General features: G+C 40.3%; 1 protein-coding gene across 5 annotated transcripts; it reads left to right on the top strand.

The window, feature by feature from the left end:
• The first annotated feature begins 88 nt into the window (after positions 1-88).
• kif6 (kinesin family member 6) lies at positions 89-25180 on the top strand. Of its 5 annotated transcripts, none has more exons than XM_049740587.2 (22): positions 89-450; positions 1880-1989; positions 2829-2903; positions 4486-4633; positions 5000-5109; positions 6129-6258; positions 7786-7992; positions 8080-8223; positions 8317-8403; positions 10378-10481; positions 10938-11043; positions 11504-11675; positions 12965-13123; positions 17337-17439; positions 17572-17627; positions 20936-20986; positions 21076-21163; positions 21242-21377; positions 21900-21982; positions 23224-23307; positions 24134-24249; positions 24850-25016. In XM_049740587.2, the coding sequence occupies exons 1-22, from the start codon at positions 391-393 to the stop codon at positions 24864-24866; spliced, it is 2346 nt and encodes a 781-aa protein (XP_049596544.1). In that variant the 5' UTR covers positions 89-390; the 3' UTR covers positions 24867-25016. The 5 variants fall into 5 exon arrangements, with proteins under 5 accessions (XP_049596544.1, XP_049596545.1, XP_049596543.1 ...); XM_049740586.2 differs by having other exon boundaries at positions 91-450; positions 17334-17439; positions 24850-25180; XM_049740588.2 differs by lacking the exon at positions 2829-2903 and having other exon boundaries at positions 90-450; positions 17334-17439.

Raw genomic sequence — 25180 nt, 5'->3', positions numbered from 1 at the left:
TTATTATTATTATTATTATTATTATTATTATTATTATTATTTGTAGACTGTGATTTTGTTTTTTTACATTATTAGAATATTTACTACCATAGCAAAAGATAACTTTGATGGATGATAAATTGAATGATTCACTGGAGGCACGCACATAAACGATCTCTAAATTGTGGTGTGATTGACGGCCAGGCTTTGCCTCCACGCAAGTGTTGTGGTTTCTAATTTTTTTTTCCTTTCTCCGAGAGATCATCTTTGCATAGACGATCTCCGGCAAAACTCCTCGCGACTTTTGGTTACTATGCAACCAAGTAAAACACACAAGAGCATCCTGCCAAGTGCGGCTAGCAAGCTCTGCGGCCAGCATACAAAAGCGGAAAGTAAACAATTAGAAAGAAAATGGTAAAACAGACGATTCAGATATATGCTCGTATAAAACCCACCAAGAAAAATGCGGCGGTAAGTTGACACGTATCATAACTTGGTTCATTTTGCACATGAAACTTGCTTTTAATGTGCGTGCAAACGCAAGTAGGAATTTAAAACTTCACTATGTTTGCAGCGTGTGTAAAAAAAATGGTCTCAATAAGTGTGCAAAGATCTTGTCCTCTTTATGTGCAGAAGTTGATCTTTTTTTCCCCTTTTGCAAGCCTTTGTGCAAGATTTATAGTAAAAAAAATGAGGCAATGCAACAAACCTGTTGGATAATTAGTGGAGAGCAGGAAAATGCAAGCAGGTTGCACAACCTGCAAACATTAGCAGTAAGCGGTCATTTGTATTTAGCTGTTATTAGATCATTTCAGCTTCTATTGAATTGACAAAGTCACCATAGAGAGAAAGAAAAGTCCTCCTAAATGCAGTTTGTCTGAGCAACTGATGGCAGGAATAATCAAATGACACAGATGGTTTTTGTGGCCATTTAGCTTGCACGGACAATATTGAGCAGAATGAAATGACCACAGCCACGTCATTGCGGCTTTTTGACATTCTGCACATGTCTATGAGAAAGAACAAAACATGCATGTCAGTGAAAACAATCTAATCATTAACGTTGTATCCTTTTCCCTGCCTAAACCCCTATGGGTTTATAATTCCATTAGTGTGTAAAAAAAACATATGCCAGCACATATGTTGAAGATCAAAACCAAAGAGTGGGATTGTTCAACTTGACCCAGCTGACCTCACTTTAAATGCTATCGACTGCCTGAATCCAGTCTGTTGGTTTAATGTTCAACAGTTTTTCTTGTATCCTCCCAGGCATGATTTTGGCCTGAGTAAGCGAGTTTCTACACTGCGCTCACTACACAACAATGAAAGTTGTTTCATTTCTATAGCTTTCCACGTAGTGTGTCTTAAATTTCAGCTTTTCTTTTTTGGGGAAGACAATGACCTCACCACAAGAAGCTAAATTTGCAGTGCAGTCAACAGATTTTTGCATTTGAGGGTGGACTTCATGGCACTTTCACCATATTGACAATGTATTCTGATATGCATCACTCAATTGTCAATAGAATTTGTCTTTATTAGGGTTGCGGCTAGCTGGAGCCTGCGTCAATTGACGTGCAAAGCCCCAGGGTTCATCCTGGTTTGTTTGTCTGCCAATTGCAGGGCACATAACAATCCCGCTCACTATTTAGATTATTCAATTAACCAAGCATGCATGTTTGGAGCTGAATGATTTATTGTTTGTGGGATCAAAATCGCAATCTCATACAATGCGTTTCCATGATTGCCAAAGCTGTGTTTTTTCTAAGACTAGAATAGAATTAAAACAAACAAAAAAAATCACCAATCAGAAGCAGCATACTTTACATGTCAAATGTTTTATTTAAAAAAAAAAAAAAAAAAGATGTGTTTTCTTGGAAGTTGATTAACTCCGCTCCTTCAGGTGTACTCTATCAACAATGAGCAGCCGACAAGTGGCGCTCTGGAATTAGTGGTGCCCAAGGACATGGCTGATGGCTTTGTTAACAACAAGCGAGAGTGCTTTAACTTCAGGTACGTGGCTTTTAGAAATATATTTCAGGCTGACTAACCTTGATCAATGCAATGATTTATCTACTTAATCTCTTGAATATTGATGTGGGTGATATTATGAACTCGGCTTTTTAGTGTCAGCATTTTCTGTGCCTTCAAAAAAAGTATGTCAGTATCTGCACTGTGGAGTTTTTTTTCCTCCTATGATGTTGTCTATCATGGCACAATCTCGTCCCAATACTTCTGGATCTCACTCTAGAAATGGCTAATTTCAAGACAATGAAACATCAATCATGAGTGTGCTGGAGCCTTGGTGTGCTGAGTAAATAGCAGACAGCAAGACCGTGCCAAAATAAAGAGTTGAAAAGTTAAAATTGTTGTTTCCCAGGTTGCATATACAAAATAATCCGTTTAGCAGCTCTGTCAGTGCTGAAGCAGAACATCTGGTGGTGAAGGCTGCAGCCTTATATACCCTCTGGTCTAGGCAGGGCTCACGCCACGCTTCCAAGCCCTAAATTCACAGTTAGGGACTCAGACAGTAGTGGACACGGCGAGTCTTTGCAAACCGCAAACTCCTATAATAGCTTGCGGAGGTTCCCTTATGCCCTTGTATAAATACGATTTCCACATTTAACAGCGCTCCTGGGCGGATTCCATTCGCATCCCGCTCATCTTATTTTGTGGCCTGAAACAAGATTTGAGACTTCTTTAGAAAACATAATGACTTCTTAATCCATTTGGGAAAATAAAATACGAAACTCTGGATGCACATGTTTGTGGGTGTTGTTGGTATTTATGGAGTAATTAAAAAAAATAAAAAAAGTTGTAAACAATGTGTCATAGTTTCTTCTGTTGTCCAGGTTCCAAAAAGTGTTTGATCAAGCAACCAAACAAGAAGAGATTTTTGAACACATCGCAAAACCAGTAGCAGACAGGTAACGTGATGAAGCCATTTTTATTTTGAATATTGCTTAATTGACAAATTCAAGATCCTGCAGCTATCAGAGCTCATCCAAGATGAAGTCCAGTCACGTTAACTTGACTGCTAACAGGAAATCAGTCCAATGCAAGTGTTTTAAGATGCAAATGAGGGGTGCCTGATTTTTGGTGTACTTGACATACTTAAACCGCTAAGTGGACTCAGTTGGCAGGCAGGATGGAAAGTTCCGCCATTGTGAGTGTCAGAACTTTTACAAGCCAACAGCGCAGAGGGACACTCTCAAGATCAACTCTTTACAATGTGAGTTTTGAAATTTGTAAAAAAAAACTCAGTTGTTGTGTATTTTTAATGGTGTGTGTATTTTTTGCAAAAAAAAAATCTCCACCCAAGAAAGTTTTTTTTCATTGCTCTCCAGCCCTCACAATTCCCAAAGCAAATCTTCAGCCTTTTTAGGGATTATTGTGAAGTAGAAAAGTGGTTCAAGTTAAAGACTATCCCATTCTAGGTGGTGCGGAGGTCAGATGCCAGATGGTAACTGTGGGTACGCTTTGCTTTCCAGAATGTTCTGAAGTTTATTATTGCCTCTGCTAATATTAAAGGAAATCCCACCAAATTGCTTGGAGTAGCAGCAGTTAAATGTTTCGCTCCCTAACAACCTTTCCGCCCAAACGTCACTTTGGTCCAGCGGTTAGTCAACGCTTGCCAAATTTGCAACTTGCTCTCCAGTTGGGAAAACAGCCAGGAGAGGGAGTTTACGTGGAATTTCCTGTGTTGTCATGTAAAAAGGTGATTCCTCCTCCTCCTTCACAAACATTCATTTAGCCTCAACATCCCTTCATTGACCAGTATGACAGTGCAGAAGTATATTCTTTGCAAATGGGCCTCAGCATCATTTTCAAGTCACCAACTTTAACAATCAGATTTTTGCAAAAATAAATAGTTACATGTTTCCACCCTATGACTCAATGGGTGACCCTCCCTCGGGTTGTCCTTAAGGGTGGGTGTGTGGTATTACCCAAAGTGGTCATTTCAAGCCCGACACTAGTTCCAAAAAGCAACCATCATTAATAGTTTTATGAGAGGAAGAGCCAGTGTAGCTTTGGCAGCTACCTTCTACCCGAAAATGAGTTCAGCATTTTCTCTCTAGAGTGTAGCCAATGTCTAGGAAAGCTGAGGAATAAGCAGTGGTAAAAGCTCCAGTGTTATACTGTATTATATATCTAGACATTTTGTAATGTGGATGCCACTCACATGCTGCTTTCAATTTTTCATTTCCCTCAATTGCACCGAAATACTATTGGTTTCCATTGGCCCGATTCCGAGCCAAACCAAAATGTACCAGTTGGGTGGGTTTGCTTTCACTCACACTTGAAGACATTTTTCCTTTACCGTCGCCGTAACGTCTCTCCACTCAAGTACAGCCATCTTTTCTTGGGGATTTATATTGTCACGTTTCATTTATTTTGATTTTGCTCTTCAGGTGCTGTCGTTTGGCCTTCAGTGTTGAATACCTCGTTTGTGTTGTCAATTCAAAAAGCCACCTGACCTATTTCTGTCTTACTGTTTTGTCGCTGCAGTGTCTTGTCCGGCTACAACGGCACCATCTTTGCCTACGGTCAAACGGGCAGTGGGAAGACATTCACCATCACAGGAGGAGCAGAGCGCTACAGTGATCGCGGCATTATTCCCCGCACGCTTTCATACCTGTATGAGTGTTTCACTCAGGTAGGAAGATCAGCGCTTCCGTTTTGAATCCCTCAAGTGTGACACCAGCTATCCCATCGTGTTCCACCTTTATGTTCAGATCTCAACAAAGTTGGACAAAAGTTGTCTTACTATAGGGCAGAGCTCAGTGTAGATCAGTTACAAGACATTTTTAAATGGTCTTCTCTAGACTTTCAGTGTGAAAGGGAGAGAATGAGTCATTTCAAAAGATGCCAGATCCAAGATGTAGCTGAGGTCAAAGGTCAGGTCGGTACCTATATATTTTTTTCAGCGCCCTTGAAAATGATTAGACCACACTCCAGTGTCCAATGCAGAAATGTCAATGAGACTTGAATCAGCTTTAAATCTCTGCTTTCCACCCCGCAGGACAGCAGTACCATGTATAGTACGCACGTATCGTACCTGGAGATTTACAATGAAATGGGTTATGACCTCCTGGATTCCAGACATGAAGCATCTCGACTGGAGGACCTACCGTCAGTATGCTTTTCACACATCTTTTTGATTAGACATAAAGTTAGACTTAAATCTTATGCCAAAGTAAGTTTTAGATCACTTGGTGTGGCCGTTTTTAATCAATCTGAAAATTAGAACTATAAATCAAACAATGGACATGATTTTTTGTTTTGATCTGATTTTAGCTACTCCCACACACAGGCTTAACTGTATTCAACTGTCCAGTCTGACAATCACCCAGCAAAACTAGTGGTTAGGTTAGCAGGTCTATTTTAACAGTGAAAAAACAAATCAGCAATCATTCCATCATCATTTGAAACGTGTGGGTGTAACTGGGCCTTATTCCTCCACCGCTACTTCGCTGGCTGGAATGGATTTAGTGTGGTAAATATGGAGACGACAGGATTTGCCAGGCCAATACGGATTGCCAACAGGACGATTCAATAGCAATTAAATTGGTGATAGATTTTGCACTGAAGGGGAGAATGTGAAGAACTTTTATGGTTGTTTTTCAGAACTTGTTATTGCCACTCACCATAGTCTAGGCCAGGGAATTATCCTGATGAATTGTTTGAGCCATGTGTTCTTCTCTTCTTCTCTTTTTTATTTTTTTATTTTAGCCAATCACTTTGGTGTTTGTCCTGGTAGCATTTCCTTTTGAGGCAATTTCTCAATTTTGCAGATGATTCTGCTCAAGGTTTAGATAGCCACAAATCATAGTCTTCCGGAAATAGACAGTGCCCGACCTTAACCATGCTGCGGCTGCACTTGCTGATTCAAGGAGAAGCTGTGGCACTGTTGATCCGCCTTTCTCGTCCACTTCCTGTGTCTCATGGACTCTTCTTGTCCTTCTCGGCGGCATTCCGCTATCACCAAACAGACAAAATAATTCACTGTATCAGTGACTTTTCATTCAACAATGGATGCCTACGTTACTTACAGGCACCGTCTTGCCTATGCTAGTTTGCGCTTGTCTCTCATGCTGAGTTTTATTTCAATCATGTGTTTTCTTACAACACAATCATTTTTCTATTCCCAGAAAAGTCATGATCATGGAAGATACTGAGCAGAACATCCATCTCAGGAACCTGTCCTTGCAGCAGTCTGCAAATGAAGAGGACGCTCTCAATCTGTTGTTCTTGGGCGACACCAATCGAATGATTGCAGAAGTAAGGGCCAATCCGGAACATTGTGTCTATCTTTTTTTTTTTTTCATAGAAAAATCAAAAGATGCCAGGGCCACTTTAAATTTTCTTTGACCTAAACACAATAAAATCACTCGGTCAAGCAGTCATATCGTTTATGCTGTTGCATAATGTATTGTTTATGCTGCTCTGTCAAGGCTAAGATGATAAAACATTTTTTAGACCTTGGGGTGGGCCGTGACCCTGCAACCCTCTTGAATAGATCAGCCCCTCAACTGAACCGCAGCTGAATCAACATCTTCACATTCAGAACAAAAACAAGAGTGATTTGTAGTAAGATGGCCATTGTTGAGCACAATAACACGATACGTTCACAAATAGGACACCGAGCAGAAAGTGGAGCAAACATTTGACTTCGATTCACCTCGAGGCCGTTGCACTGGGATATCGGCGATGAAACCAAAACTGCGTTTTGACGTGAAGTGTTGATCAAGCAGCTTGATGTTTATTGGTGAGCCCCCGGCAGCCAGCCAGCCACCCACTCAGAACCTTTTGTGAACTCACCCTCACTAGGACCTATTGACAAGAAGCTTTCACTGTTCGCCTGAAGCGAACAAACAGCATCCACATTGTGGATTTGTTGCTGCCAAATTTATCCCGGGAGTCTTTTGCTCCCTATACAAGGCAGTTCCAACCAATGTGCACAGAAGATCTTCTTTCAATTCTTGCCATATGGACACACACTCAGCAAAGTATGAGCTCATTCATTTATGACAATCCCCACTACTGTTTTATTGGAAATAAAATTCCGCTTCACTACTTCTCACCTTTCTTTTGACCTAATCAGAAAATATTTCCCCTCATCTGTTTTTTTCCTTAATGTCTCATGTCACACACGACGTCTGTCTTTTGAACTTCCTGTCCTTATGTCACCTTTGTGAGGACTGTAGCTTGTTGGCTCGTCCTAACACACTTTGTGATCAACATGTCATCATTGCAGGTATAGCCAGTAAGTCATTGGACCCAATTAGACAAACTGTGGCATGCATAAAGAGAGTCCAGAGTCAGAGGATAATTTCATAATGAACGAATTTATTCAAACAGCATTATATTTTAAATGAAGCACATATCAAAGACATTGCTGCCATCTTTTTTTCATGAAGCACCATGCAAGTGTTTCACATCTTGTTTTTGTTGATACAGCTTGTTTGCGCAGAATGAATCACGTTCTATTTTTAATCTCTTCCGTGTCACAACCCACTGTAACTTCTGCTAGACTGGTGAGCATCTGAAAATCCACCTCAGCTTTTGCAAAGCTACCGCCATCTGTTTACTGCTCATTGTTTCCACATGCTGCAACGTACGTAGGTTTTAATCAGTGGAAGCAAGAAAAAGAAGGATGAAAAGAAACCCATTGGTTGTTTGAATGAAACACAGATGGAAACTCAATGTTACATATTTTTTTGTTTGTTTCCAGGCCTAATACTGTTGTTGATTCACAACATGATGTCTGTCGTTTGTACTGACTGTCCTTTCTTTTTCGATCTTTAGACCCCCATGAACCAGGCCTCTACACGCTCCCACTGTATTTTTACCGTGCACTTGTGTCGGCGCGAGCCAGGCTCTGCCACTCTCCGGCGCTCCAAGCTCCACCTGGTCGACCTGGCCGGGTCGGATCGCGTCAGCAAGACCGGCCTAAATGGCCAGTTGCTCACTGAGGCCAAATACATCAACCTCTCCCTCCATTACTTAGAACAGGTAGTTTTCTAATAAAGCCAATCAAGCAATTTATGAGCTGCTACCATCATTTAGTTTCAGAATCGTTTCCATTTTGCTTTTCTCCAGGTTATCATTGCCCTGTCGGAGAGGAATCGCTGCCATATTCCATACAGGAACTCGATGCTGACCTCGGTGCTGAGGGATAGCCTTGGAGGCAACTGCAAGACCACTATGATTGCTACTCTGGCAGTGGACCAAAGGAACCTATACGTAAGTCACATTTTTGACATCTGTCCAGATGGTGAACAAAATATCATATTTTACGTTGGTTAATCTTTCCAATTTATCTTACAAAAACCGCAGGAGTCGATCTCGACGTGTCGCTTTGCCCAGCGCGTGGCTATCATCAAGAATGAGGCAATGTTGAATGAAGAACTTGATCCTGCCTTGGTGAGACAGCTGCATACTCTTCAATACCTCACGAGTCATAAATACTATAAGTCAGACACCATTACACCACATCTGCCATTACAGCCAGGCCTTTCACTGGGCTTCCAAGGCCTAATTTGATCAGCAAATGAGTCGCTGTTACTGTTTTAGCTTCAAAATGGAACTAAGCGTAACCTACCATGTGTTTAAATGTCCTCTTTAGCAATCCAAAACCACTTTTTTCCAATGTCAGTGAGTCGCTCTAAAATAATCCCATTTTTTTTTGCTCTTCATCACATCAACGCCTGCTCCTCTTGCTATATTTCAACTATTTGCAGATTACATTTGCATTCTCTCCTTGTCTGGTTTACATGCCTTCAATTCTTTCGTGACATTATTTACCCCAGCACTTCATATCTCGAGAAAGCATCCAGCTGAGGAGTATTAAGTTTATATTGTTTCTAGAAACAACTTCTCATAAATAGAGATATCTATCTCAAAGATCCTCAATGGAATTGATGGATCAATGCCAAATTTTTTGCAGTGCTCTTCGATTGTGTTTCAGTGTTGGGTTCATCTCACATGGTAAAATATACAGTAAAAAATATTCCAGACAAGTATGGTTTCCTCAAGAGCGCTAAGGGTTGTCCCAACCCTAAATTTAAAAACGTCAATTCCGTCTAGTTTCTTCCTAAAGCCGTGACCTCAATGTTGAAATTATGGCCTCCAAAGACTCAAAGCCATACTTAAACTATCTTGAGTTAAACCGTGTCGTGATAAAAGTGCTGAAAGGTTCAAAATCATTCATTTTAAGACGTAATGACTCACCTAGAGCCCCTCCTGCAATTTTCAACACCATATCACCTATGAGAATATGCATCTATGATTAGCGCATGGCTTTAAATGCTACACAGTGTTGGCGAAGAATGGATGAACGTCTTTATTTTTGGTTGTATTTGTATTTTTATTGTATTGTGCCCCCTGCATTGGTCCAAAATGTCCATATCCTGTCATTTTGTTGTCAAAAGCTCATGTTTGGATGTTGTGGGAAAACATGCCTCTGTTTCCTTCATAAAGCCGGGCCCCCTAATTGCAGCATGTTTGTGTGTGGCAAACTACGTAATAGTTGAACTTAAGATGGAACCTGTAGTTAGGCAGGAGTGCTTACACTTTACTATGTGTGTGTGTGCTCATAATTGTTTGCAAAAACGATTTGTGTCTATTTAAGTCATGACTATTTTTGCTGCTTGTTAAATTTATTGACATTGTAAGTTTTTGACATCTCCTCAAAATAAGAGCATGAATTAATTTCCGCATCATAAATTCTGCATATAGCAACGCTGCACTAACCTGGCTATGCTGACATCATCAGTCACGCATTCTTAGTTCTTTTTCCGAGGATTTGAAATTCCGCCATGGAGTTGTGGTACCAGTGTGGGCTCTGCCCGCTGAAATAGACTATGCTGATTGTGCTGTCCGACCACTGGTGGTCAGTTGTTGAGGATGCAGCTGGGAGTCTTACATCAGACCGCAGGGTCCAAATAAAGGGACGCGCTGCAGCTTCGGACCGCAATGTCAGCTATGATATTTTAAAAAATCAAATAGAGGTGGATTACAGATGAGTATTCTTTTATACATTTAAAGAGTTGTTGTATAAACTAAACTTTCACATATTATGGGAACAAAGCAAAGAAAAAGGAGAATTTGGCAATTCATACCTTGGGAGCTAATGTGCAACAGAAGGTTTACTTACAGTATGTTTGGCCTCTTTCATTTTCATTCTTGTCGCCGTATCCAGTTGTCTGGAATCACTTAGATGTTCCTAAAAATGCATTAGCGTTCTAAACCGCAAGATTGTCTCATCACTTGGCAACGGTGACATGACCTGGATTTTCTGTGTGAACTGGAGTTTTGTGTCATATATCAAAAAGTCCATCACGTCTGCCTCGTTTTACATGTTGCATACACGCGTGTTAACTTCTGTCAAAATTCCAGTTGATTGCACGCCTGAAGCAGGAAGTTCAGTGTCTGAAGGAGGAGCTGACCATGCTGACGGGAGAAGCGAGAGATGACCAGCTAACTGTCGAGGAGATGCACAAGTGTGTGTTGTTGCTTATTTGGAAATCTGAAATGTCACTCTAATTCTAGTCCATATAAAAAAATGATAACAACCACTCAGCACTAATGATATATGTTTATGTATGTTTTATGATTTTTTTTGTTTTTTATGGCCTGCAATGCTTTCAGCACATTTGCATGAAAACTAAGGACTTGTTCAGATAGCTTGGAAAGTCGCCTCCTAGTCTTTCCGGGTGCTGCTTGGGAAACTTGAGAAACCAATGTTTGGATTATCATCCAGAGATAGTTCATCAACTGACTGGCCCTGTGTAGCTGGAGCGCCGATTTAAATAAATAGTAGTCTTTGAACAGACCCAACTTTAAAGACTAGAAACACTTTTTAAATATAAATTTGCACTTTTGAGCTGGTCCTGAGTGTGATTGATTGTACAACTTGAAAGTGCAGTGGTTTCACATTTCTTGTCTGTGTGATTTAGGTTGGAAGAGTCAGTCAAGACCTTTGTAGATGATCCCGATCCGGGCGTGACAATGACTTTGGGACCAGACATGAGAAAAATCCATCACTGCTTTCATCTGCTTAAGGTAGTAGATGAACAATATGGAACAATGCCCATTTTTATCCAGATGTGTAAGAATTCTTACAAAAAATATGGGAAATGATTTTTCTATGTTTTATAACACTCCTACATATCTATATCAGAGATACACTACAAATGGCACTTTTTCAATTGCACCTTAGCTTTTCCTATCCCAACAGCCCCAAAAAATCTGTGCAATATCTCTGTCATTAAAAGGGAAGAAAATTTACAATTTTGGTATTTTAACAAGAAACGGTAAGTTGACACACATAAATTGTCTTTGCGGGCCATATAAAATGATGTGATGGGCCAGATCTGAACCCCGCGCCTTGAGTTTGACACCTGTGAACTGTCAGTCATCGTCATCATAAAGACAGAGCTGAATTGCTGAACCCTAACGTTTCACCTCCTTTGCATAAGGTCTCATAAATGTGTTTTCTTTTTTTTGTTATTGGTGGGGTCAGACAATGATTCTTGGCAATAGAAGTGGAAAGTGCAGTCACCATGATATACAGGAGACAGCAGCAGCAGCAGCAGCAGCAGCCATACCAGAGGAAAAAGATATTCCCGAGCACCAGACTACAGAGGACGTTAACAAACTAAAGGAACTGCTGCAGCAGCGTGATCATGAAATCAGTATCCTTTTTTAATATTTGAACTGTCCTTCTTTTAAAATATTCATCCCACAATGCAAGTGGCTCTCATTGACAAGGATAAAAAAGAGCTTCTCAAAAGTTATGATGTGGTCCAGTAATATTGATCTATATTTCCTGTGACGTCTGCATGACAAATGACAAGAAAGATGGAACACAGAGATTGAATGAACAGCAGAAGCTGTGCGTGTGTGTGACCACAATATTTGTACTGAATGGCTTTTGAGGATCCAATGTGGAGCCCCACAAAGAAATATTTTTACCCAGTGCTTCAAGTTTATGCTCGTGCTTAGCATAAATGAAGATATCAGATGCCAGACATCTCCGTGATGGAAAAAAGGGACACTAATCCGAATACACCATGGGTGTAACAAATTTGTAGTGTGTTCAAAATGAATGCATAGTCAGTTAAATGAAAGACTGTGATGGATGCATCAGGCTGTTGTTCCAACTAATCCCTTTTATTGGCTGACAGCAACCTAAAGGTTGTGCCATTGCGGTGTTATTGAACATCCCAAATGTTCTGCTGACCATCACACTTTTGTGGTGTTGTCTGTCCACAGCTAGACATCTGCTTATGTCATGAACATGAGCGTGCATGAGGAACATACAAATGTGTTATTTGGGAATGTGCTTCAGTCATCAATGTGCGTACTATGGGGTAAGAAGGGATTCAAGTGCCTCAAACCCGGGAAGCCGCAGTACCTGTATAGGGGAGCCAAATAAAGCGTGTGGCAGTTCTCTTGTTCCAGACTTCTCGGGTAGCCAGCCAATGTCTATGACATACTCACGCAAGTGCACCCGGCTGGCCGGCCGGCCGGCCGGCCTCACGAGCGTTTTGACACTTGGACTCCAATAGACAAACACATACAATCTCATCAGTAGAGAAGATTTTGTGGAATCTTGGCAAAGTCCCCGCAGCCTCTCTGGCTCCCCTTCTCTTCACTGATTCTTCCCAGACCATGACATCTCCCCGAGTCTGTAATGTCTGACAGGGAGCACATGTCAGCAATCTGCCATTATTAAAAGCCTACTATTGTGCATGCCGTGAGGAAGCTAATGTGCTTTACTTTGTTGTCATTTTTGGCTCACCTCATGGAAATTTCTCTCTATAAGTAACTCATATTCATCAGTCTTGCTTTCAAGCGTATCTGCTGGCCTTCAGGTACAACATATTTTCTCATCTAAAGTATGATTCACATGAACTATGAATATTTTGTTTCGGTCTTCACAAACAAAAGACATGTTTGTTCCTTAATTCAGTGCCTATAGGTGTCCTGGTCAAGATTTTGAAGAAGGAAAAAAAAAGGGCCAACGATGCCACAATGCAGCTCGCAAGGATTTCCGATGTACAGAACACGGCCAAGAGTGATGCCAAGCCGGGAAACGATGACCCCGCCTCAACTGGGCCTGTACAGTACATGACAAGAGGTACTTAAAGTTTGTTTTTCCAGTTGTCTGTATTTGAAGGACGAAGGACAGACCTGAACATTTTCCACGTTTGTCCTTTCTTTTCATCTTTTGTCGTGTCATCAGTTAGCAAGGTTGTTCAAAAGTTGAATGGGTGTTTTCAATTAATCGATGACAGCCAAAAATATTTGTGGGTCAGTCAGGTCCAAGTTTTATTGTGGAGTAAATATGCTTAAACGGTTGTCCGTATCCTGGCAGAAGTAATCAAACATCATGAAAACATCATCACCTCACGTTCTCAGCACTTCATTGTGACTTCTCGCTGCTGTTTAGTAGTGAGAATGAGACACATGGAGCCCGCTAACAAAGGAGTTTGGGAAAATGTTTTGCAGATGTTGTCTCCTGTACAGCTGACATCTAGTTTTTCTTGCTGGACGAGACAGAGAATTTGGGATGGATTAGATGCAGACACAGCAGCCAGGTGATTTCCTTCCTATGGAATGTGGGAGCCCAAGATGATCTTTAGCGTGCGGTTTAGATTTTCTTACAAGCATCAAAAATCCTTGACAACCTGGCATCCCTCTTTTAGTCCGTCCATCCATCCATCCATCCATCCATCCATCCATCCATCCATCCATCCATCCATCCATCCATCCATCCATCCATCCATCCATCCATCCATCCATCCATCCATCCATCCATCCATCCATCCATCCATCCATCCATCCATCCATCCATCCATCCATCCATCCATCCATCCACTCATCCTTTCGTCAAATACAAACACAAATATTTGGAGGGGAAGATGGAACAGATTATTGGCATTTCCATTCATTTTACTATCTGAAGATGATTTGAAACAGGAATATTTTGTAGTTGACGGAGCAAATTAATCTCGCATCCCATGGCAAAATACTTGAATTTCCACTTTGAATTTTATACTCTGCTAAATATAGCTGCAGGACTTCTATGATAATACGTAGCATCTTAAATGTACAAGATAAATATGTTGAATTTTTCTTTTCAGTAATCGTATACGTAAATATTTTGAATAGAAATTTGCTACACAGTCATCCCATTATCTGTCAGATTGTTCCCAGATGTGTATTTGTGTTCTGAAAGTAAAACGTCATCGAACTGCCACATCCTTTCTGGAGCTTTAGATCCTAATCTAAATAGGAAAAAAAAAAAACATACCACTAGGATGCTGACGTGATGAAGACTGCAGAACAAGTAATTCCCAGTTTCTTGTGGCCGAGTCAGCGTACTTTTAACCTTACGTTGAATGCAACAGGAATGCAGATGTTAGTGAGAGTCAGGCCATGCAAGCATTGAGACACGCTACTTAGCTGGGGCAGCTGCATTTATTTGAATTTTCCTGCCTGGTTTTGTCTATAAGTAGATGATGATGAACCAGAGCCCTCATAACTAGTTCAGTCATAGCCACCGGGCAGTGGATTTTGAGCCAGCAACTCATCAAATTGAGGCTGTGCTGCTGTCTGCCTTAACCACACTTCCTCTCATTTTTGTATATCTGTGCCCAGTGTGGTAAAAAAGGCCAGTGGAGGGCTAATTGTTAACAGTGTCTCTGAAAGAGGAGCCTATTAGAAAAATAAACACACATTTGAATCCAGTCCAGACAGATGAAGGGGCGCAAATCAATCAGTGTGGTGAATGGAAGATTATGAACAATGCTCAATTTGCAGTCGTCTTTTTGAATGCTACTATGGAGCACCATTTTACCTGGTCTGACTCGTCTTTTTCTTTTTTTTCATTGCACGGAACATAAAAGTGAAGCATGTGCTGCTCTTCAACTACTAAATCATACACAGCGCTCTGCTCTATCTCGGCCACAATGAGGTTTTATGCATAATGTCCATGCCAAATCTTTCATTTAAAGCAAATACTCTAATAACATTAAAAGACAGTCATTTGATATAAGGCCTTTTTTTTTTTGGTATATTTTGTTTACGACGCATGCTTTTACATGTAGGCTACTCCAATGATCATGTTCTGGACTAAATCAGAAAATGTCTCCATCCAGTCATGGTCCACTTGCATAAATATACCTACTCCACATGAGACGTGCATGACTGACATTAAAGTCCATGTAAATGATCCAGTTGCTCCATAATCAAATCAGAGGACTCGGGTCACTCCTGTCAGTCTCTGGCACACAATGCATCGAAAAGAGTCTTTTGCACTCCAAGCATAATAAGTGACCTTGTGAACAAATTTTGCATCAAGTTAGTTTTGGCGAAGGCCACTCAATAAAATCTGAAGTACAGGCTTTGAATAATATTTTTGTACTCGTAGCTTTTCATATTTAGCGATAAACTCTATCATGAAAAATGTGTTAAATAGTAGGTGAGAAAACGGACCTTGGGACCTTGACAATGAAACAAAGTGTGCCTCATACAAACACAAGTAAAATTGCGGACACCTTCATCACCTGCCTCCAAAAAAGTTATTTTCAGACTTAGCCACTAATTACTCACATTGTTTGTGGGCCAGTTAGGTCATTGGATGATTATATTTGAGTGAAGTTTTTTCTGCGTCTGCATTCTAAAGCCTCTATTGTGATAGCGATCTTAACAGATGTCTCCGTTGAAAAACCGTAAACGTAATGATGACCTTTGCGTGGAAAGCATCGCTGCTATAATTTGCTCCGCTCTTTCCACTGCACATCCTTCTATGTCAGCTCCCAAACTTTGCCAACACATAAAACATGGCCCATAGGGAGTTGATTTTTCTTTTTGATGACCACACTGGAAGAGATCTGCACTTACTACTAAATGTTGATGTTGTCAGAAGTACAGTTCCAATGTGTTCTCTGCACGTTGCAGTCTAAACTCCTTTCCTTTCAGGTTGATTTATTTTCGTCTCTCGCAAATACAGACGAATGGTTTTTTTTTTTTGAAGATTGTTTTTGGAGCTAATGAATATACAAGGTGTTCCTGTAATAATTCAGAGCGGTGATGACTTGTTTTAGGCTTATTAGGACTGACAGGAGACTTGAGACGTCAAGACTTACATCTTACTATAAACTCTGCTAGTGTGTAATGAGATGCTGATGCGTCTAGCAGACCTTCTCCACGCAGCACGCCATCTTTGAATTAGGTTGAGGCTTTCGTGGCAGTCTACCTGTCAGAAGATTTCAAAAGAAGCAAATGTCATGTCATGTACTGAGGCAAATGCATCATTATACTTCACATCATGAAAAAAGAAAATCTGTCATCCTAACACATTCCTCTGCGGCAGTCTCACTACACGGGGGGGGCATGGAAAAGAATTAGCGAAGTTATCCATGTGATCTCATTATCCCGCAAATGATGTTAGTACAACATAAAAGATGTCATATTGAAAATACGCCCGGAATGTTGCGCCTTAAGTCGAATGAATTGCAAAAAGCCCAACTGTTGAGGTTGGCTGGGGCAACACATGCTTGCGAGATCCCTGCTGCTTTCAATCAGGACTTTCCGAAAATAACGACCGAATTCCCCACTGTCCTTATCCCACATGAGTAACTGTCCTCCGTGTCTGCTTTGTTGCAAAATTCTCCTCAATGATGCATGGAATTCATCAAAATTCGTATGAAAGCAAACTGCCAATAATGTTATTGCATCATTTGCATCATTACTGCATTTTTTAAATAATTTAGTCTGCCCTGTACTGAATATTTGATGCCAAATCAAAGAAAAAATATGTTGCTATATAATAATATTTTTTTTCTTGAACCTAACCTACAGAAGCGGTGTAAAGTGTTTCTTCCACCTTCTTTTGTATTCATGATTTTTAGTATCTTGCTAATTAGATTTCATATTCACAACATTCTTTCCATTACAAGCATAAACCCGTGTAAGCGGATGTTTACAAGTTCAATAAAAATGCTTGTTAAAGTGTATTATGAGCAACTACCGCTGGGAGGTTCCGTCCTTTCTTTGCATGTGGTAAATTGTGGTGCGGGGAGTTTCTTTCCTATACTGCTGATGTGTTCCAAATGAATGTTTGCTCTATACAGTGTTTGTGTCTCTGTTTACTGGAAGACACCAAGTTCTTTATTGTTGTTACAAGTGGGAGGTCGACAACGCCGCACATCTGGCAGCCAGACACCGATTGGGTATACCTGTGGAAGTGAATGGACTCAGATGCTGCTGAGACGTCGTATCAGTTGACTAATTTATTTCAGAAGTATAGAAAGCTAACAGCTGAAGTATTTGTGTTTTATTAGCAGGGCCGCAGCTCTCCATTGGAAAGCAGGAGGCCTTTGAGAGCTTTGTCGCAGACCATGAGGACCATCACGTCATTGAAGACAACAAGAGTCTGCTCAAACAAAGGTAGGGTCATAGATTTAATATGATCATTAATAAATAGAAAATTGGTGACTGCTGTTTAAACTTGCTGAGATTGTGTATCCTCATGAAATTGAATGATTAGAAAATAGTTAACGCCCTTATTATTTAAAACAGGTCAGCAGAAGCCAAAAAACTTGGGGAGCAACTTCATGACGCCAAACAAAAAATCAGTAAGTGTTTTTTTTTTTTAAGAAATGACAAAAATAAAAACAGATGCGATCTGCTGTGCATTAACAATTGAAATATTATTAAAAAAAACAGTCGCATGTAGAGCAGTAAATACAGCAAGCCACTTTTATTATTTATTGGTGCGTCTCCCAAAAACTGCGGCATGTCCAACTGCCAGACATCCCACTAAAATGGAAAACATACAATTGGCATGTCACTGGTGTAGGCCTTCATACGGTTCACATTTACATATTTGCCAACCACGTTTTTGACTTTGATCATACACACAATGTTTGCTTTCCTCTCAGAGGTTTACGTTTTTTTTAAGCTTTTTCCCCCTTAACAAATGTATCTGCATTTGAAGGTGTAAACGTCGATTTGATTTTCGAAAAAAAGGCAACAAACGACCGGGTTTCTGTTCAATATTACTGCATTATTAGACACATGGAGCTGCATTCCTTTTGGATGAGGAGTGTTTTTAGTGGACGGTGGTTGCCTCTTCTGGCTGGAAAGTGGTGCTGTAATATTAAGCTCCGCGTACTTGCCTGCCATCTTGGAAGCTCCGCTTGGAAAATAAATGCAATATTTGTCTCTCGGTCGATGTCGAGTGTAGAAGGAGCACAATATAGATAGAAGCTTTTTTACTGCTTTGTCTGTTGGATGCTTTCAGCATTGGGCTCCAAATCAAAGCAAGGAACAGCAGCCTCTGCAGACTTTTGTCCAAACATTTCCTTGGTTTACAGGATTATTCTTGGCCACTTTGTCCGCTTGTGGAATGGAGACTTAGCAAAGGAGCATATGCTCTGAGGCCTTCGGTCCAAAAAAGTGCACAGACATATATTTATTTTGAACCGTCGTTGGTGCACATATTGAACAGTATGCATGGCAGCAGGATATGGACAGGAACTCTTCATTTCTGCAGCAGACGTGAAGGATAATATTTATGCATTACATTCCTATGTCCAGCATATGCTATTTTGTATTTCGTTCTCCTTCGCTTGAAATATGGAAAGCATATATGTTCTTTGTATCCATTTTCCATTAGATCCAACATGACCACTGCTCATTGAGCCATTATCACCTGCTTACACATCAGTCCAATGAAAGCACAGATTGTCTGCCCAATTTTGTGGAAATAGCAATTAATTCCTTTTAAACACTTGACATGACATTTGATGCTTTAAATATCTGGGTTGAGGATTTGAAATGACAACATTTAACAGGCTATTGATTATTTTATTTTTTTCTCAAATGCACTTAAATCAACACACACAGAAACTGGATAACATTTATCATCTCGCCATGGTGCAAGTTTAACGAGCAGCATTAATGTGGCTTATAACTGGAAATTGTTGTTTTACATCCACAACATGACTTCTGAGGAAATAGCATGGGGCTTTGGGGATCCGTCTACAATGGAGGAAATGAATCTTTGATTTCTGATATGTCACAAATTGTCGTGTCTTTGTTATCCTCGCATCTCTTAGCATCATTTCATTTCCTGATTTATGAACTGACTTTGAGTTGGCTGACTGTAACTTTTGAGTTTTTAAATCCCACCATAGCCTAACTGGATCCTTTTACTTTCCACAATGTATGAGCTGAAGTTAATCATTTGCATAGCCGCCGATGTAGTCAGAGCGGTTAATTGTTCATTTGTCTGTGTTTGGAAAAGTCTTTCCCCCATGACATAAATGGAAAAAAAATAGGGACAATTTATAATCATAAATCCTCTATTAACTGCACAGACAACATTTAATAATTATTATTGTAACTGGAAAAGTCCCGGATGTGTTTTTCCACACATCTCAATGTTAACTTTTACAACTGTAATAAGAAGTTAACCACTGCTAGTACCACTAAAGGTGTAACATGTGACTCATAGAAAGAAACGGAAAAACGTGGGATGCCCGAAAGAACGATTTTGGTTTCCATAGGTGAATCCTGCTGGATAGTTTAAAGGTACCCCCGATCAAACTCACACCCCCAACAACTTGCACTTCAACTGGCTGCGGGATCGCTTAACAGAGTCATACAAATGCACCGTCTCCATGTCCGAGACTTGGGGGAGTGTAATAGAAACTCACCGCAGAAGATCCTGCCATCCAATCCCTTAAAAAGCTTTCACTCCTACACATAATTGCCTGGGTAATTTCCTTGTCTTGCTATCTGATATACTGTCCATTTCATTTCATCTGAAGCTGAAATTGCTTCCTTTCTGGTTGATATTGTTTATACCCCGGTGTTGCTAATCATGATTGAGTTCAGTCGGTTAACATTTACTCAACAGTTGTGGCTCTGAGACGTCACTCGCGTATGAAATTGAATCTTTTCATTCGAGGAATTCAAGCTTTTAATTATTGGCACAGAGTATGACAAAAAGATGACTTGGCCATATGTGTTAGTCCCACAAGTGAGGCAATTATCTAAATAGCCTTGCCCTCTCGCTCACATTCTCCCTTTGTCGTCAAAACGACAGATATGCAGATGATAAAGAAGAATATTTTTTCCCGCGTCACTTTCTCTTTGGTTCCTCTCATTTCATGGGAATTTGGGCATTGATCCTATCAGCGGTGAATGTTTTCACATTTGAGACAGTTCATTCAAAGCAGCGGTGAGTCTTGGCTCACTCGTGAATTCACTTCTCATTGCTTCCATACATAAATCGGAAGGCTAATGTTCCTGTGGTCGCGTGTGGTGTAGCACTATTGTAAGCATGTCCATACATAATTTTTTCCAATTTTTCTTCTGGATATCTTCCTTGTTATTTTGACACTCTACATGGAAACACACCCATATTTCTTAATGGCAGCTTGAACTGATGGCACCTTTGGTCAGTGTCTTGGTGGCTTCGGCATATGGAAGCAGAGCGTTACAAAAAAGCAGACATAACCCTGGGCTCACCTCTCAGGATAAATGAGTCCTGCATAAAAGCACATCCTAAGCAGCCTGGTAATCATCATCATGTAGCCTACTGTAGGTGCACACGCATGCACGCACGCACGCACGCAGCTTGTCTCTGGACAGGCATGGTCGACATCTATAAACCAGACCTGCAAATTGTGGTCAAACGAATGGACAAAACCGCAGCAGTCTCTAGTACTGCGTCTGGAGAATAATTTTGATGGAATGGCAACAGCAAGTAGGAAAAGCAATCTGCTACCTTCTCCTGCTGTGGATTAGCATGACAGAACAATGAATGTGTAGTTTGTCGTGTGTGATTAAAAATGAGACAAACAATTTCATGTAGTTTAGGATTCTATAGATTCCAAATAAAAAAATGACATTTTTTTCCATCTCACTTTGTCAGATGAATTTAAGAAGCAGTTGGAAGTGCGTCGAAGACAGAGAGCCGCTTACGGTATGTTGGTTGCACATCCCCCAAAAGAATGTTTAGCATATCTTCAGATGCATCAGATCTTCAATGCTGCATTTCTTTTTCTGCACTAGGTGTGATTGGAAATCACAAAGACGTTGGTGTGGAGGTGGATCCAGTAGAGGAAAACCTGCGGGAACACATTGAGCAAGAAAAAAAGATGTGAGCTTCATTCAACTTAACTCCATTACTGGAGCTAATGCAACATACATATGTTGTACTACTCATATCTTCCATCAGTTACAAGAGCACAGCTTGCCACTTGAAAGCATTGAGAACAGAGATCGAACACCTGCAGCTGTTGTTGGAGAGGGCCAAGGTCAAACTCCACAAGGACTTCCAGAAGTGGTGGAACGAGGAAGCTTCCAATGTGCAGGTGACTGAGCTCATCGCTCTTCTCTACCCATCTGGCAAGACCATGTAAACTCTGGCAAGGGACACATAATGGTTAAATCTCAAAACTACTCCAGAGGGCCTTAAATGTGTTTTTTTTTTTAAAACATCAATGGTGGCCTCTAAGGACATTTAAGTGCATGTAAGTTGATATGCACATGTCCCTGACTTTGAAGGCCTTTATTGCACCAGTGTGACCCTTACAACCACTGTTCATCATCATACGAGAAAGGTCCTTGGTTATTTATCATTTTTTCACAAAAAGTATTCCAGAATGCGTTCACTGTAGGATTTATGTTGAGTAAATATGAAAAACAAAATGCTTTTATTCATTAGGCTGTCTGTTTCTGATATCTGGCTTGAAAGAATTGTAATTGTAAGAATTCACAGTGAATAATAGAGATTCAAAAACACCTTGTTTTTGGATGCGCCTTTGAAATAGTCATCAAAGTCAGTGACGTTTTCGCTCATAAATTCTCTCCGTGACATGTGACATGATCTACAGGAGTCGAAAGATGAAGCCAGAGGTCATACAAAAACCCTGCATGGAACCTCACCCTCCTCCTCACCTGGCACTCCAGACTTTGAGTGAGTTTCTTTCGTTCATCTCTTAAGTCCATGTTTATGATCTTCTATAGCAGCTTTCCCCTTACGAAGGCGGCCCAGTTTTTATTTGTCATGCAGACAATACTATAAGCTGTCATATGGTATTTTTATTCTGGGTTACACTATCAAAATGCATTTTACACCTTGCCTACAATGACCCTCCATGAGCTGTCACTTTATCATGTTTGGTTCGTGTCCCAATGATCCCCGGAGATAAGTTGGATGGATGAATGGAACATTTTTGAATTCGAAAACACAGTGGTCACAAAAATCCCGAACAAAAGTAAAGTAAAAAGTGAGAGCAGAATTTGCCAAGCGGCATGATGACAAGCCACAAAGCTTTTACACATTTTTGCACATCAATCGTGGCCTCTAAGGGCACTTAAAATTTCCTATTGACAGATGGGAAAACTGGGACATTTTGGCAAGGCACATCAACTCACACAAAAATGAAGCATACCAAGAAAAGAACAATACCCCCACTGTGAAACATGGAAAAGGTTGTGTTATGTTCTGGGACTACTTTGCTGCATCTGGCACGAGATGTACAGGGCACAATGAAATCTCAAGACCATCAAGGTCTCCTAGGAAGAAATGTGCGTTGATTTAAATTCTATTGAACATCTGTGAAAAGAGCAGAAACAGACCGTGAGGAGAAAGATCTCTTCAAATCTGACACAACCTGTTGAGAAGTGACAGTTACAAAAATCTCAAAAGGTTGTGCAATAAACGTTAAGGGTGCCAACGAGCCTGTGTTTTTAAATACCACACTTGAAAAGCATCTATTATTGGTTAAGTTTAATATTTTATTCATTTATTTTGCTTATTTTATATCTGTGGGGGTGATTAGCAGAGGGGGTACCCACAATTTTGCCCATGTGTGTATGTTTGCAGTCACGCAAACCATCTTTTCAAGCTCTGCATATTTTCAACATGGGATATTAATTGGCTTTTGATGCAAAAAAACAGGGGGTGGCTGATACTGACAACAATGCTTTGTTGTAATAATTAGCATGCTTCCAGTCTATAATAACAACCATATTCTTCAGTCTCATTTTTTTAATTCTCCTTTCAAAATCATTCAGTTACGACTATTCAATATTTCATGTTTGTTTTAATATATGTTCAGTAACCAGCTAGTTTTTACATGTTGAAAGTGTCAAACCACCTTGTCATCGCAAATTTGTCTTTTTAATACAATTTCAAATGTCTTTCCATTTTAGAACCCTCATTCCCAAGCCAGCATGGTCCAATACGGTGGTGCAAGAGGAACCAGCGGCTGACTTGAGTTATTCACCAGAGTGGAAGTAAACCATTCCTTCTTAAAATCTTGCAAAATATTTCTAAAATCATATTTCAATTCTATGTTTCCTTTCATGAGTACAGACTACACCCTTTAAATTCGTCACCGAAAACCACAGAGACAGACAAACATTCACACGGCAGCAATCAATCCCACTCTATAGATTCAAGAAAGGAAAGGTCAGAAGGTCAAAATCATCTGATTCCATTTTGATGGTGCATTTAAAGCGTCACAGCAGTGATAAGCTTGCTTCACAAGGCAACCTCAAGTCTGCATTCATTATACAGACACATTTCAAGTGGCAATTAGGAGAAAATACGGCTGCAGAGCCACTTTGCATCCAAAGCTATGTTTAATCTGACGCAACCATAGTAACACCCAGGGGAAAAACAATGTATAGTGTAACATGCCACAAATGTTTGAGGTAAGCGCTCTTTTAGCCTCTAAAGCAATTACATTTCCTCCAAGATTTGTTTTCTATAGAAATTCCATTGCATATAATATTTCTAACTTTTGGAAAAAGAACAACCCGCAACCATAATGAGGATCAGCGGTAAAGAAAATGGATGGATGGATGGAGGCAAGAACTAAATCGAACAAAAGGCTTTTAAAATCTTGCCCCTTAATATAATCATACGCATTTGGAAAGTTATAGCTTACCGAATGTATGCCGCAATGTTTTTATTGAATAAAAGATATTTATGGCTGCACAGTGCAGCACAGAGTTATCACTCATACATGATACATACTTGATCTTGAAGAGTTGTAGACTAATTAATAAAAAATACAGATATTGTTAAGCCACATTAAGCTTTGCGTTTGCGTTCCAGGGCCCTTTCCAAGTCTTCTCTCTCCCCATCTTCTATCCCCCGGACTGGAGACAAGCAAACTGATGCAGACATCCTGGCCTTCATCAGAGCCCGGCAGAACCTCCTCAACAGGGCAGGTAATACACAAACACAATTAGGTCGTATTGATTCCCAACCACATTGATGTGCCTGCTACGAGGAAATGATCAAACAAACATTTTAATATTAATTAACAATCAATACTGCCCTCTAGAGGAAGCAGGAATGAGTCTTTTCCCGAGCCTGTTCCGGCACATATCTCCTCTCTGATGTAGAAGCCTGATTAGAGACCACAAATGAACTGAATATTTGTTCCTTATTTTTTTTTCTGCCAGTGCCGCATTATGTGTCTAAAAATCATACAATTTGTGCATCTTCCTGTTATCTTTTGTGTCATTTTAGTAAATCCTTCAACTTGACCGACTGAGCATAGAAAGTTTTATTGTCATGTGGTTTTTCCAGCAGATGTTCCCACGTCCTTCCACTGTCTATTTTTTTTGAGGTGACAAAAGGCTCATTTGCATGCTTGTGGTCATGGTGATTGTGCTTTGACAGCAACTTCATTTCTGGGGTTATTTTATCACTATGGTATTGGTTTTTATCCATCAGAAGCAAATTAGATGAAGGATTCGGTTTCCAAATGGGTTGAACAAGAATTTCCCTAAAAAGAGGTACGATATGTGACTTGTGTTTTCCAGGCTCTCTTCAGAACTGACCTCGAGTCGTTTGAAAGGAAACCCCATGAGACCTCAAATTGTCATAAAGGAATAAAGGGACGCATCACTACACTCATCTTGCGCGAGTCACTAGCAGCGCACTTAATGAGCAGTGGCAGGATATAAATAAAAGCCCTTGTCATCCATTTGATATGAGCAAATGTTGTTTCAAGATATGAGAGGGGAGACAACAAGAGGAAACCAGCTGACTTGAGTACGTCATGACTTGTAACATCTTGAGTGTGAATACGTGGCTGTAAATATAAGTAGCTGCCAAAAGAAGCAAAGTATTAAAGTATTTATTTTAATCCTT

This window comes from Syngnathus scovelli, chromosome 14, assembly GCF_024217435.2.
Source record: "Syngnathus scovelli strain Florida chromosome 14, RoL_Ssco_1.2, whole genome shotgun sequence".
NCBI classification, from domain to species: domain Eukaryota; kingdom Metazoa; phylum Chordata; class Actinopteri; order Syngnathiformes; family Syngnathidae; genus Syngnathus; species Syngnathus scovelli.
The sequence above is the reverse complement of the archived record's forward strand: the minus strand, read 5'-3'. Positions and strand labels throughout refer to the sequence as shown.